This window comes from Columba livia, chromosome Z (genome assembly GCF_036013475.1).
Source record: "Columba livia isolate bColLiv1 breed racing homer chromosome Z, bColLiv1.pat.W.v2, whole genome shotgun sequence".
Lineage (NCBI taxonomy): Eukaryota > Metazoa > Chordata > Aves > Columbiformes > Columbidae > Columba > Columba livia.
In genome coordinates this window covers 48,162,831-48,176,784 of record NC_088642.1, presented here as the reverse complement: position 1 = coordinate 48,176,784, position 13,954 = coordinate 48,162,831, and the positions used below count along the sequence as shown (strand labels likewise).

The window sequence follows — 13,954 nt, the reverse complement described above, 5'->3', positions numbered from 1 at the left end:
TAAAGCCTGACAGCATTTGCTGCTTACTTCCATTAGCTTTCAGTTACAGTTATGTTCCTACACTATGACTTCTGCCTTTGAAAGTCTCTTAAACTGTCAATTACATCAAGAACAAACGACCTTGTTAGACAAGAAATCACAACACCTACTCTGGAAAGGAAAAAAGAAAACAACAAAGAACATGCTGAATATGAAACTAGATTTGCTGTTTTTCACATACACTATGTCTACAGAAGGAAGGGACTGGTGCTCAGCTGTCCGAGATGTGATTTAATGCACCATCATACTGCTGCACCGAATCCACTTTGCATGTGGGCACTTCCAGAGGTGCTGAGCGTGGCTGCCCGTGGGGGACCCGACTCTCACAAGCGGAGTAGTGGTACCAACGCCAGACAGGATTTTTGAGCAGACTACAGAAACAAAGTCTGGACTGGCTATTGCAACTTCCACACATAGACATGACCCAGACCCACCTGACCTCAGAGATGGCCTCTCACCAAATGTCTCCCCCCTGCCTCTTATACTCTGTACCTCACCCCCTGCATGGGCTTCTGTGTGGAAAGGGGGATTGATTTGTGCACAGTTGATAGCTGGGCATCAAGAGCTAGCTCTAAATTTGTTTTTGAGATTCAGACTAGAAGCAGTGCATTGTCTTGCATGAAGGAATCAAAGGTGCGGCATGTTAAAACTAGACTATTTTCAGGTTATTGTAACAGCAACAAAAAAAAATCTGGATTTAAAGGATCTGTTTTTTCACCTTTTTATTCTAAAAACTTGACGCATTAAATGAACTTACTGGTACAGTGCTATTATAAAACATTTACTTATTTGTCAATAACTAGTATGTACTAATTCAAGAGAAGCTCAGAGCACACAGCCAACTCAGAGACTTCTGTATGACTCTTTCAGTCTCATTTCATGGAAAGATTCTGTTGCACTGAGGGGAAAGAAAGGTGCCTGTACTGCACATAGACATGAAATTCTTGTTTATTTGATGTCAACTAGAGAGCTCTGTATGTATTAAGTCAGTATTTTCAATCACTGAGAGCAATTAAGATACCAGTGCAGTGTTTTCACCAATGAATGAAAAATCAAAGGTAAATTAACAAAGCATAAACATGAGAGAAACTAATCTAGCTTAGTAAATATGGCAGTTTTTTATTTGTATGGTCATACTTTCAGATTATAGATGGAAGCATAAAATACACCTTTAATTAGGAAAAAAATTACGTCCAAAAGCACAAATGATATTGTTGATATAACTGCATAACTACATTTTTAAAATAGATTGACAAATCAGCACTTCTGTACTCTAACAGCCAGCGTCCAGGTCCCCTTCCTACTCTAACACAGATTTAACCAATGTAACCCAAGTGAAATGAGATTATATCTTAACCGTAAAAGCTATAAGGGGAAAAAAAGGAAGGCAATTATTAAAAAAACCCAACTTCCTAGTTTTTATTTGAAACTGTACCATAGTCTCAGTAGGAAAGTTGTGAAAGTTCCAACACATGAGACATTTAGTACTAAACTGTACAGAGCATTAGATAAAAAAAAGAGAAAGGGGAAAACCCCACACATTAACAGTCAAATCTTGGCAAAGAAATTAACAGATGAATGAGCAGATCTTTTCCATCCCATTTTTCTTAATGATTCTGTGGGAAAGAAATCAAAAGGTCTTTAACGTACATTTAGAAAAACTTTGAAAATTAGTATGAAGTAGGTAAAAGAACTACAGCTTTTTTTCCTGAATGTAATATACTTCCAGCATTCTACCACAAGCGTAACTCTTCTATCTTGGGCCATGGTGACTTCATCGATATAATTAGTTAATTTTGTGTCAGGATTGCCATAGCAAAGGCTGGTAATTACTGAACTACTGCAAAAAAACCCAACAACCAAACATGTATGTGTATATATATAGATAAATAGATAAAGTTCATTGAGGATAATGCATTACTGTGATCATATTGTTAACTATTTAACAGGAATTAGTTTAACTGTTAAAAAAAAAAAAAAAGGCACAATTAGAAAGTTCATGGTAAGCATGGGCTTTGCAGTGAGCACTCCGATGCTGAGTAAGGATCCTGACATCTTCCACTTCATATGTGTGGGAAACTGAGGCATAATGACAATACTATTTTATAACTCAAGATAGCCAAGGACATTCTTATTCAAATTAGTTCTAAGCACATGCATTTCCACCAGTTTATGGATTTCAATGTATGTCTTCTCACAGAGCCAGGACATCTCACAGAGCTAAACACAGAGGGCAGCCCTTTGCCCTGTAAAACTGGCCAACAAATGTTTATTAGTTTTTAGAATCCTATATGTTAATCTTTTCCATTTTTATAAGCAGGCATTGGAAGAACGAGATAAAAATATGTTATCTTTTAATATAAAGCAACAGGCGGGTTTTTAAACACAACTTTTTCTCAACTCTGCTTGGAGAACTCTGAAATTGCCAGAAATGGTCTGTCTTGAAAAAAAAAAAAAAACAACAACATTGAATATACACTTCTGCTAACTTTATCTGTTAGGAATTTCTAAAAACCTCTATACATCTATCTTGATATCTGCTTTCACTGCATTCTAGCAATGTAAATATAAAGTCAAGTATCCAGACCATTTAATGATGATATCACAACAATCTTTTTAAAGGGAATCTCTTCAGTTACTCAGTTTTGCTGCTCAGAACGAACAAAAGAAGTCTTTTTTTGCAGGTCTGACAGTAATACAACATGTCAGTTCTCAGCTAACATTATCACTTCAAGAAAAGCTATTTTATGAATATATTGTAGTGGTTGCAGTATCCACAGAAACTACTTCTCTACTAGATGTGCAAAACGATACTATCCACATCGGAGTTAAGACCTATCAAGCTTTTTGTACTTTTAGTAGTTTTGTTTCTCTTGTCTTCTGTATTTGTAAAAGCTTTGCAGTATACTCACCAGCTCTTTGACAAAACATCATTGTACAACCTTCTTAAAAATCCACAACTGTAGAGCAAGTCTGTTCTTTTGGTAACATATCAACGTATCATATATGCAGTTCTTAAACCTATGAATGCCTTCTTGCCAGGTACACACTAAGCAAAGATAATCCCAAAAACACTTAAGAGAAGATTTGCCATCTTTGCAACAATTAGGCAACAGCACAGGACTGTAAGTGTGCCACAGAGCACTGCACTTTTAAATGTTTATTAATACACAATTTTGCATAAATCACTAGAATTTTGTCTTTTGTTTTGAATGGATTTTAATGTAACAGGAATTTAAAATGCCTAATGATCTTCTCAAGATAAAGACTTTATACTTTAGGCTTGAGACTACAAATAAGAGGCAAAAGCCCTGCAGATAAGACAAGTTATACAAGAAAAATAAGGTAAAGAAACAAATTAAGGTTTGGAAAGAAAGATGATTTGCTAATGCTGACTTACAGAAGTTACCTGGAGAAACACCACCATCCTGTTTACTGATGCATGTATTTTGTAGTACATCATCATGGCAAAAAAATGCATTTCTTTGCATGATTTTTCTTTGTCAAGCACTATTAAGCTGGAAGTAAATAATTACTTTTAACAAGTCAAAAAAACAAATAAGCATATACTTAAGCCACCAGCTGATTTGTAGTCACTAATATGCTTCTACTGCTTTGCATTTAGCCAATTTTTGAGGGTTTTTTGCTGGTTGATTTTTTTTTTTGGGGGGGTGTTTTTTCTTTTTTTTTTTAGAATTTCTAGATGCAAATAATAATGGTGATAAATGAGCTACTGGTTCTTCCAGCCTGAAAAGGCCTCTAAAATATTGTTATCTAATATCCTACACAACTGAATGAAAACTAAGATCTTTGACTTCTAGTCTGTTTTGTGATTTATTTCTTTTTTAAACAGGCATTCAAATATCACTTAAAAACAAGTTAAAGGGAATCAACTAGTACCCTTAGGAAGTTATTCTAATGATTAAGTAATCTAAGCCTTAAAAGTATGATCCTTCATTTCCACATAATTCAGAGTTACACAAAAACGTTATCATCCCTCCCCGCCTTTCTCAAACAACATTTTCTCAACCTCCTCGCTTTTCAAAAGGCAAAATACAGGAAGCAGTACAAATAAGCATCTGGAAGGTATGAGCGTGGGGGGAGACCATACATCACTTGCCTTTACTGTTATTTTCATTATGTATGACATTCCAAGAAGAGACATATAACATATTGTTTTCTTTTGAAATAAATTAATCAAAGGCTTTGTGGAAATTTTCCATACTTCACAATCCACCTTGACAATTGTCACGCACGTATTCTCCCTTTTTTTTAATTAAAAAATATTCTGTCATTCTTGTTCACGTATCTAGATTCCATAGGATAATCTACCTGGTACAGCTCAAATCTTAAAGGAATAAAGATATTAAGGTGACAAACGAATCAGGAATTTAGGAAAGGTGAACCCCAAATCTATGTACATCTTCCTTTTTAACCTTTCCCTTCAAGATACTTGCACTATTAGCTGCTGTTAAGGCTGAAACTGATATTAGCTAGAGTTTTGTGCACTTTTCATCTTTCTGCCACTATTTCAAGCAAAAAATGCAGTCACCTTTGTGGTGTGCCAAACTGCCAGATACTCAGGCTGCAGTGCTTTTCCTCTTTGTGCTGCCTCTGTTCTCCCTGCAGTCCTGCACTGCAAGGCTCACATGTCGAATCCCAGGACAGGAGCCTGAAGTTACAAAACAAAATAGAAGGAACAAGCCAAGCAACCCTTTTGTGTTGAGTCTACCTCTTCCATATGGTGAAGGCGAAATGTAGCCCTTCCAACTAAGTGCTTCTTGCTACAGAGTCCTTTTACACTGAGGTTCCCAGAAGTTTTGTTCACAGAGGCAGCTGTGCTTCCTGCTCTTGTCCTGTGTTGTCCAGGTCCCCACGATGGCCTGGTACAGTCTTCAGACATTGTCCCTGCCTACTTCTTGGCTTTCTCATAACTTCCTTAAGGGATACTTCTCTTCTCCGTGCACACACGTAGTGAAGAAAAAAGATACACTAAACAATGCATTTTGAAATGGCCAAAATAGCACATGCTAACAGCAGACGTTAGCAGCATGAAAATCTTATCACTCTAAGATAGCACAGCAATGAAGTTACATTCTTTTTCCCATTGTGGGCACTTCAACTCCACTGTCACGCTACCTGACAGTATTCGCTTATCCGTACCGAATGAACACTTTCAAGCCCAAAGACATGGCTCTGGAGAATTTCTCTGGGAGAAAGGAAAGGGAACAAATGAGATTATTTACAAGAAACTACATTAGCAATTGTAGTATGGGTCAGAAGCATACCATCTCCAACCAATCTCCTACATTATTTTATTTTATCCATCTGCTTGCAAACAGGTATGTATTGGAGACAAAATACGTACAAAACACTGCCACCTTCTTTCCAACACTCTGACCTCTACAAAACCCCTAATGGAAGCCTGAAAAATAAAGTGTTTTGACCATGGCATTTCTCATGCCAAAACAATCACTAGACATAGAGTGCTTTACTGATAAACGTGAAAGGTCCTAAATAACAAATATGAAGTAAAATACTTGTGCTTCCTCACAATGAAAAGAATGCTGCTGCCACACAGAGTAAGAATCTCTATAAATGTAAGCATAAAGACTCAAGTGCTTCTCATGTCAACCAAAACCATTTGCCCACTTGAAACAAGGAAATACAAGTTCCTTTACTCAAGATCAACTACGGAAGTTTTCCAGACAGCTCAACGCAACAGGCAATCTTTTTGTAATGTGCATAACAAAGCCATAGGGAAAACAGCAACAGCAACCATTGCAGCTCTTTGTATTAGGAAGAACTGCCAGGTTCCTCTAGGACCTTTTTCGTAAACTATGTTGATGAAGACTGCAGAACAAGCCACAAACAGTGAAGTGAATTACAAGGCTTATCTCATGATAGATTTAACATCAGATGCTTCCAAATTTAAGCTTGAAAAAATGCTTTGCCAACACCACCCACTCTGTTCTCGACCGCCTGTTCTGTTATTCTACTCTTTCGACAGGTAAACTTAGCTAATCAGACTGACTTCTCTTGGCAAATACTTAGTTCCCTAGACCACAAGGTAAATATATATTACCTATTCAGAAGTATCATCCTGAGTCCAAGTATTGTTATGGAGAAACATGAGAGACCATTAATGTTTCCTAACATACAAATCCACTACCTCTTCTGGTACTGCCACGGTCAGGAGAGCCTATGGATGCTGGTACATGCTCCCCTTTAAATGAGACTATGCTTGGGATTTAAACACATTTAAACTTTGTCCTAGGCCAGTACCCCAGCATTTTGGAGATACAAAGCACTAAGTAGCACAACAGCTTCATTTTCTCCCACAAATTCCCATGGCAAATGACCAAGAAATGGGAATGAAACAGACAAGTTTTGGAAAGGTAAAAATAGCCCAAACTAGCACACTGCCTTTTATGAAAGAGGTAAAATGGCAGATTTTTTTGATTTTGAGAGAAGGTGCACTATTTTTTTTTAGTTCTACGGAGATTTTTGCCCCTTTCCCCAGTTACCTTGAACTCCTAAGAAGTTTTGCAGCCACACTGGAAGAAGAGACTGTAATAGCTTTTAAGTAAATACAATTGGTAAATATCTTCACACTGATCTTTACAAACTTCATGGTGAGCGCTCTTTCTGCACACTAAAGAACTGCTGGCACACTCCATTACCACCGAAAGTTTAAGCTATAAAATTCAGTAGAATCGTCTCTTGTTCTAGCGGGGGGGGGAAAAAAAGGTCTTTTCTGCCTTCACATTTCTCTTATTTCTGTTTGGGGTTTTTTTTTGGTAAGTTACTTAATAACATCATAGTATTTCATTTGTATAATCCTTTCCAGTGAAAGGCTTGGAAATGAGTCACTAGGGTTTTGCTGGAGGGTACAATCAAGTCTCCATGTAAGTAAATCAACTGAAATGAAAAACAAACAGCAACTATGTTGACTAAATTGTTGAACAGTTGTAAGGTGACAATTCAGTTTACCATACAAAGTTTCCCTGTTTTGAATTAGATCCTACCTCCTCCAATGCCACACAACTCTTAGTTCTTTTTGGTATCTGGGTGAGATGGGAGACATTTTCCTTGAATCTGCTGACAGAAGTATTCTGTATGTATCTGGCAACAAAAAAAAAACCCAAACCTCACAATAATTCCTTGGCCTGGGATAGTAATTTTTATCTGAAAGTTAAGATTAAGGTGTAAGAAGTATACATTTAGAGAAAGTTACAGTTGCTCTTTAACGTACTTTTCCATTCTGGTTGCTCCTTCTCAAATAAAGGAAAGGGCTGTTAAAGGGGGTGTCAAGCTTTTTGAATTTGTAACTTTGCTTTCGCTAGCAAGTTCTGCAAAGAGCACAAGATACAGCTGTGAAATCTAGCATTTAAAGCCTCAAATCCTATGCCAGACCAAAACATTTCCTTCATTTTTTGTACGCCACACAAAAATACATATATTTCTATAACTTGAGACTCGAGGTGTCTCCAAATATTTTACAGGTGCCAGGCCTTTCACTTTGCACTTTACAACAAGTCAACAAACACACCTAGTGAGGTGTGTTCTTTCTAGCTTTCACCTTCAGTCCTCTTTCATTGCTCAGGCTGAATATAGAACAAGTGAGGGAAGAGGAAAAATAAAAAAAAGAAAAGCCATTAAACGCATAATTCATCCCATCTACAATCAAGCTTGAATGAAGTGATTGAACAGTTCAAGATGATGTTGTTCTAGCTTTCCACCCAGCTCCTGAGCAGGACATTTTGGCCTATATATCAGTCAGCAGAAGGGAATGTGCTCCTGACTCGTGGTTGCCCCAGATAACCACACTGGCCTGATTAGAGAACATCCAGGAACCATCACATCTGCTGCTCCTATTGCTCTGGGCTCTGACTCACAACCAGCCTGTAGCACAGACATTGCAGATTCTTGATAGAGGTAAGAAAGTGGAAGACAAAGGAAAACAAAAATAAATCTATAACTATTTTGCCAAAAAAATGTCTACTGCATTTGTTGAAATTACTGGAAAAACAAACAAACAAAATAACCAAACCTTCTAGTTCACCATTCTATGTTACAGTAACTAGATCAGCACGATGCAGTAACAGCACCTTCACTGGCAAGGTGCACTTGTTTCCTAAGTGGATTTGATTTCCCCTTTTTCTCCCCCAAAGAAGGGGCAATGGCTCACATGCGAGGCTCAGCATGAGGCCAGAGATGGCTGCGCTCCTTTCACACAGCACAATCAGTCACTTCCCCAAAGCCCCCTTTGTCTGCCACTCAGCCATAGATCACTTGGTTTAAGGTATTCATTACTCAGACTCTGCCTCAAACAAACGCCCCCTCTCTCCCAGACATGCCGCCAGAACTGTGGCTGGTGAATCACCATCCACAGCTGGGTAATTAATGAACCCTATTGTATTCACATCACCGGTGTTATCCCAATTCATTCATGGGACTCCCCATGCAAATAGATCAGATTGCTGCATCTTACAAATGAAACATTTAGTTTCTCTAGAAAACAGCTGTCACAACAAGAATGACCACTTTAGAAGAACCAATGCAAATCTATATACAGATAAATACACACACGCACTGTTTACAATAAATTTGCTTCTCAAACCACCGCTGCTTTCAGGATTTTGTGCCTCTATGCTACAAAAGTCAGTTTGAACAAAATTCCTTCATGCTTTTAACTGGTGACAATTAATTTGGTGCTGTATTAAACAGGAAATATGCTATCAAATTAAGACTCTAAAATCAAAATAAAAAAAAAATAATCAAGGCTTTTATGAAGTTTGTTACAAAAACAAACTTACAGGCATATCTTCAATACAAGAAACTCCTAAAGCCCAAACCAATATGCAGTCAGAAATAAAAAAAGACATTGGAAAGTATTAAGTCATTAATTTATCTATGTATTGAAAAACACATAGATCAATTTCAGTCTAAAGGTTAAATTACAAAAAAAAAAAAAAAAAAAAAAAAAAAAAACCAAAACACAACCAAAAGAAATCACACAGGTTCTTCTAATGACTATACTACCATTTCAAAGGGTTCCAATATCTGCTTCTCCTTCTCTCCCCAGCACTGAGCAGGCAGGCAGCCCCTGCCACCCCATCCCAACCAACCATACCTGAAGAGCTGCACTGGGGACCTGGTACTGTCCCCAAGCCACTTGCCATGACCACAGGCTGCCCCCTCCAGGGAAGGTCCCCAGAAGCTGCTCCGGTATGATCCAGTCATCATGAGTTGATGGGAAGTTCACACTGCAGTTTGACTTAAGAACTGGGGAAATGAGATTTGTGTTTTGTGTGGGCATTGGTTGATTTGTTTTTAACCAGTAAAAAACAGTCTCCTAGTATTTCTAACCTTCCAGAAGGAGCTGCGTCTAAAAGCCCTGGCCCCCTCTGGGACATACAGATTGAAGACACAAAACACAAAAGGACATGACTACCAAGTCAGCACACACTGCTATGGTCTAAAGTGCTTTTTGTTCACACTGAACTACCTTCCCAGGTCTAAACTTAAAATCTTTACTGGCATTTACAGATGGAATAATTCTGCGAGCACTTTTACAGGGTAGCGCCACTTATGAAGGGGAGAAGGATGTGGGCAGTGTTTCCATTGTGAAAATTAAGTAAAATAAATACATAAATTAAAAAAAAAAAAAAGTTAAAAACTTATTTTTTCTTGGACTGGTTTTGGTATCATCTTGTTTGTAAGTGCCAGTATATTATTAGCAACTTCCTATAAAAGAAGTTGTTTAGCACTTCCAGTGTCAGAGGAAAGGAGACAAAATCACAAAATCAGTTGGTTTTCACTTTGGACTCCTTTTCCTCAACACAAAGAAATCATTGTTGAATAGCAAAAAATGAATAGAGAAAGAAATTAATTCTCCATGAGAACCCTGAGTATCAATACAAAGCAACTCATAAATCATGCCTTTTGAGGCTATGTGCAAATAAGCTGTTTACAATGGAAACCAAGAACATTTATTTCACGGAAATCACAGAACGTTAGGGATTGGAAGGGACCTCGAAAGATCATCTAGTCCAATCCCCCTGTCGGAGCAGGAACACCTAGATGAGGTTACACAGGAATGTGTTCAGGTGGATTTTGGATGTCTCCAGAGTAGGAGATTCCACAACTTCCCTGGGCAGCCTGTTCCAGTGTTCTGGCATCCTCACTGTGAAGAAGTTTCTTTTCATATTGAAGTGAAACCTCCTGTGTTCCAGTTTGCACCCATTGTCCCTTGTCCTATCATTGGCTGTCACTGAGAAGAGCCTGGCTCCATCCTCGTGACACTCATCCTTTATATATTTACAAACATTAGTGAGGACACCCCTCAGTATGCTCTTCTCCAGGCTAGAGACATCCAGCTCCCTCAGCCTTTCCTCATAAGGGAGATGCTCCACTCCCTTAATCATCTTCGTGGCTCTGTGCTGGACTCTCTCCAGCAGTTCCCTGTCCTTCTTGAACTGAGGGGCCCAGAACTGGACACAATATTCCAGATGTGGTCTCACCAGGGCAGAGTAGAGGGGAAGGAGAACCTCTCTCGACCTACTAACCACTCCCCTTCTAATACACCCCAGGATGCCATTGGCCTTCCTGGCCACAAGGGCACAGTGCTGGCTCATGGTCATCCTGTTTTCCACCAGGACACACAGGTCCCTTTCCCCTACACTGCTCTCTAACAGGTCATTCCCCAACTTATACTGGACACTGGAGTTGTTCCTGCCCAGATGCAAGACTCCACAGTTGCCTTTGCTATATTTCATTAAATTTTTCCCTGCCCAACTCTCCAGCCTGTCCAGGTCTCGCTGGATGGCAGCACAGTCTTCTGGCGTGTCAGCCACTCCTCCCAGCTTAGTGTCATCAGCAAACTTGCTGATAGTACACTCTATTCCCTCATCCAAGTCATTGATGAATGTATTGAACAGTACTGGTCCCAGTACCGACCCTTGAGGCACTCCACTAGATACAGGCCTCCAACTGGACTCTGCCACACTGACCACAACTCTCTGGCTTCTTTCCTTCAGCCAGCTCACAGTCCACCTCACTACCCGATCATCCAGGCCACACTTCCTCAGTTTAGCAGCAAGGATGCTGTGGGAGACTGTGTCATATGCTTTACTTAAGTCAAGACAGACCACATCCTCTGCTTTGCCATTATTTATCCACCTGGTTATGTCCTCATAAAAGGATATGAGGTTGGTCAAGCACGACTTCCCCTTGGTGAAGCCATGTTGACTGCCCCAAATTAACCCAAAGTGACCATTAGGTTTACCTTAATAAGCATATGCAGAGAGTACATGGGGTGTAGAAACATTGTCACACAGGGTGTCAGATTGTGACACAGCAAGAGGTAGAAAGAAAATCACAGCTTTTCTAGGCCTCGCCTACAGGTCAAACTAGTTTTTCACTTTATCAGGTCAGGACTCCTGTACGTGCAGGTTTGTCTCTTTAGCAACAGCAGAGGAAACATTTGGGATTTCTGCCAGCTCCAAGGAACCCATGTCTCCATAGCAGGTGATAGGAATTTCTGCCCATAAGGTTACCAGAGCATCCTGGCAAGGTTATGCACTTACTGCACTCCCAAAGAGGCAGCAGAGGAGGACTTCCAAATAAAGCCTGAAACTAAAAAGCTGCGACCTATCCCATGAGCTGACACCTGTGATCTAACACTGGAAGGACCACAGACAGAAATATAACACTTTAACTCGGTGTTGATGCGGGACGTATCAACACGTATCAGACAGTCTAGTCTATTTCCTGGTAACCTTTTCAGAAACAGGTTAGATCTTCCCTAATGAGTTTCATTTTGGTAGTTCCGCTGAGGTCTTTGAGCCCCATGTGAAGGCAGAGATGAATAAGCCTAATTTCTGAAAGGGCATTTCTTTAAAAGTTCAAATTTTGAAAAAGCAGCACATTTATGGTTAACTGTCTCAGTTCTTTTTAAAGTACTAAACTACCTTGGGGCTGGAAAATGTCAGGAGTTTAAATAAAGAGATCCTGAAGAATACAACTGGCATTATTCAATGACCATGACTCAGATATTTCTAGTGCAACAGCAAATTAATTGTTCTTCTAATCCAGAATTTGTGATGCCCTAACCCACAACTGTGGGCCTTCTTCCATGTGAATATCTCATAAATATTTGAAGTAGGAACACAAGATCAAAAAAGGTACATGTACCATGCTTACTTGTGGTACTATATATTTTAATACTTGATTCCACCTGCTCTTTTACCTAATCTTTCTCTTTGTCTCCTGTTATATAGCTCTGTAATGGGGATGGTAGAACTACTGATAGGAAGAACTTCAATTTCTGTGTTAAAGACAGTTGTTTGCTGGAGCCCAAGGAATAAAAACAAAACCAAACAAAAAACAACCAACCATACCAAACCAAAACACCAATATATACGTTTCACATTATGCAGCACACAAGCAAGAAATACAAGGACAGAGTGGTAAGAGTCAGAGGAACAGCAGTGTTGCTGAAGTAACTGCAGTTCTTGGACATGCACTGTAGTGAATAATGCTGATATCCATCAAAAGAGAATCTGCTTTTTATGTCACTAGTACATCCATCTTTGAACATCCGAAATTAACTAGTTGTCTGTACATTATATTGTTATATATAGATATTTCAAGCGGTTCAGTTGCTCTAGTGAGATGTGCACAAAGCTTTCACCCTCAATTTGAGACTAAGACTTCAAATCAAACGCTGATTTAACTTCCTTTATAATATACTAATATCCAAGACAGTGGCAAAATTTAGACAGCAGCAAAATTTAGACAGCACTGGTAATACCAGTAATAATAGTCAGTGCATACTGGTCATCAGCTTTCATTCATTAATTCTGTACCAGTATTTTCATGGGTAAAGAGGCAAAGTGGGATTTTTGCGGAAGTTCTGAAAACAATAGTCTAAAAAACTTTCTTCTATTTCATGATGAATATCCTATTTTACTGTAGTATTGAAAATTCAATATCTCAAAAAATAAGTACTTTCTAAAATGTACAAATACAAATAGCAGGACAATGAAAAAGTGAAAAGCGTTTAGAAAGCTTTTTTGAGAAGTTACTGCTTTTAATTTGTCAAATGACAGACACTTCTTCTTTTCATAGCTGCTTGTTACTAATAACCGTGTTATTGAACACATCCTCAGAATATAATCAGTTTCTGCAAAATAAGCTGTTATTTCTGGATATCTGTGAATGTATCTTTTTTTTTTCTAGTGGATTCTCAGCTGTCTAAAAAAAAATAATAAAAAAAAAAAGTAGTGAAACAAACAAAAAACCACTTCCACACTTGAGTTCAGTTTGAACTACCAAATTAGTAATAGCTGTAGCGCTACACTACTGTAGAAATTTCTGGTAAGTAAACACTATGTGACTTCATTAAACATATATGGAAATGAAAGTATATCAGTCTCCAGAGACTGGAACAAGCATATACTTTTGTTACAGTTTGTTTGGGGACATATAACAAAGTCAGACTTTTCTGCAACAAAGCTTTACAGCTGGGAATTTGATGCCTATTTACAAGGGGTTTCTATCTACCTCAATGCAATATATTAGGTTAACAAAGAGCATCCAAGAGCCTCCACTACTACTTTAGTAACGTACACCAGGACCCTACCACAGTCAGTTTTTGCAGAACTAGCAACTTCTTCCAAGGCTCTTAAAACAAAAGTCGTTACAGTTTCCTCCCATGCCATCCCATGAAAGACTTCACAATGTAGTGTCATCCAGCAACCTTCAAATTCTGGGTCCATCTAACAGCATCACCCCAGCAGTAACGACCACTACAGCTATTTTGAGATACAAGCAGCGGAAAGGAACAGGAAGAGACAGAAAGGTAACAGGAAAGGTTACAGTTGGGGGCAAGAGAGAGGGAGAGAAGCAA

The 13,954-nt window shown here is 38.7% G+C and overlaps 1 protein-coding gene across 9 annotated transcripts in view; it reads right to left on the bottom strand.

Moving 5' to 3' along the window:
• CDC42SE2 (CDC42 small effector 2) overlaps nucleotides 1–13,954 on the bottom strand; it is an 86,908-nt gene that overhangs the window by 48,150 nt on the left and 24,804 nt on the right. For 5 of the 9 annotated variants that reach the window (XM_021287997.2, XM_065045724.1, XM_065045725.1 and 2 more), the window contains exon 4: nucleotides 7,068–7,164. The exons of the other annotated variants lie outside the window; for them this stretch is intronic. In XM_021287997.2, coding sequence (XP_021143672.2) covers nucleotides 7,068–7,164 — 97 coding nt within the window. The remainder of the gene's footprint in view (nucleotides 1–7,067; nucleotides 7,165–13,954) is intronic. 9 annotated transcript variants of the gene reach the window in all.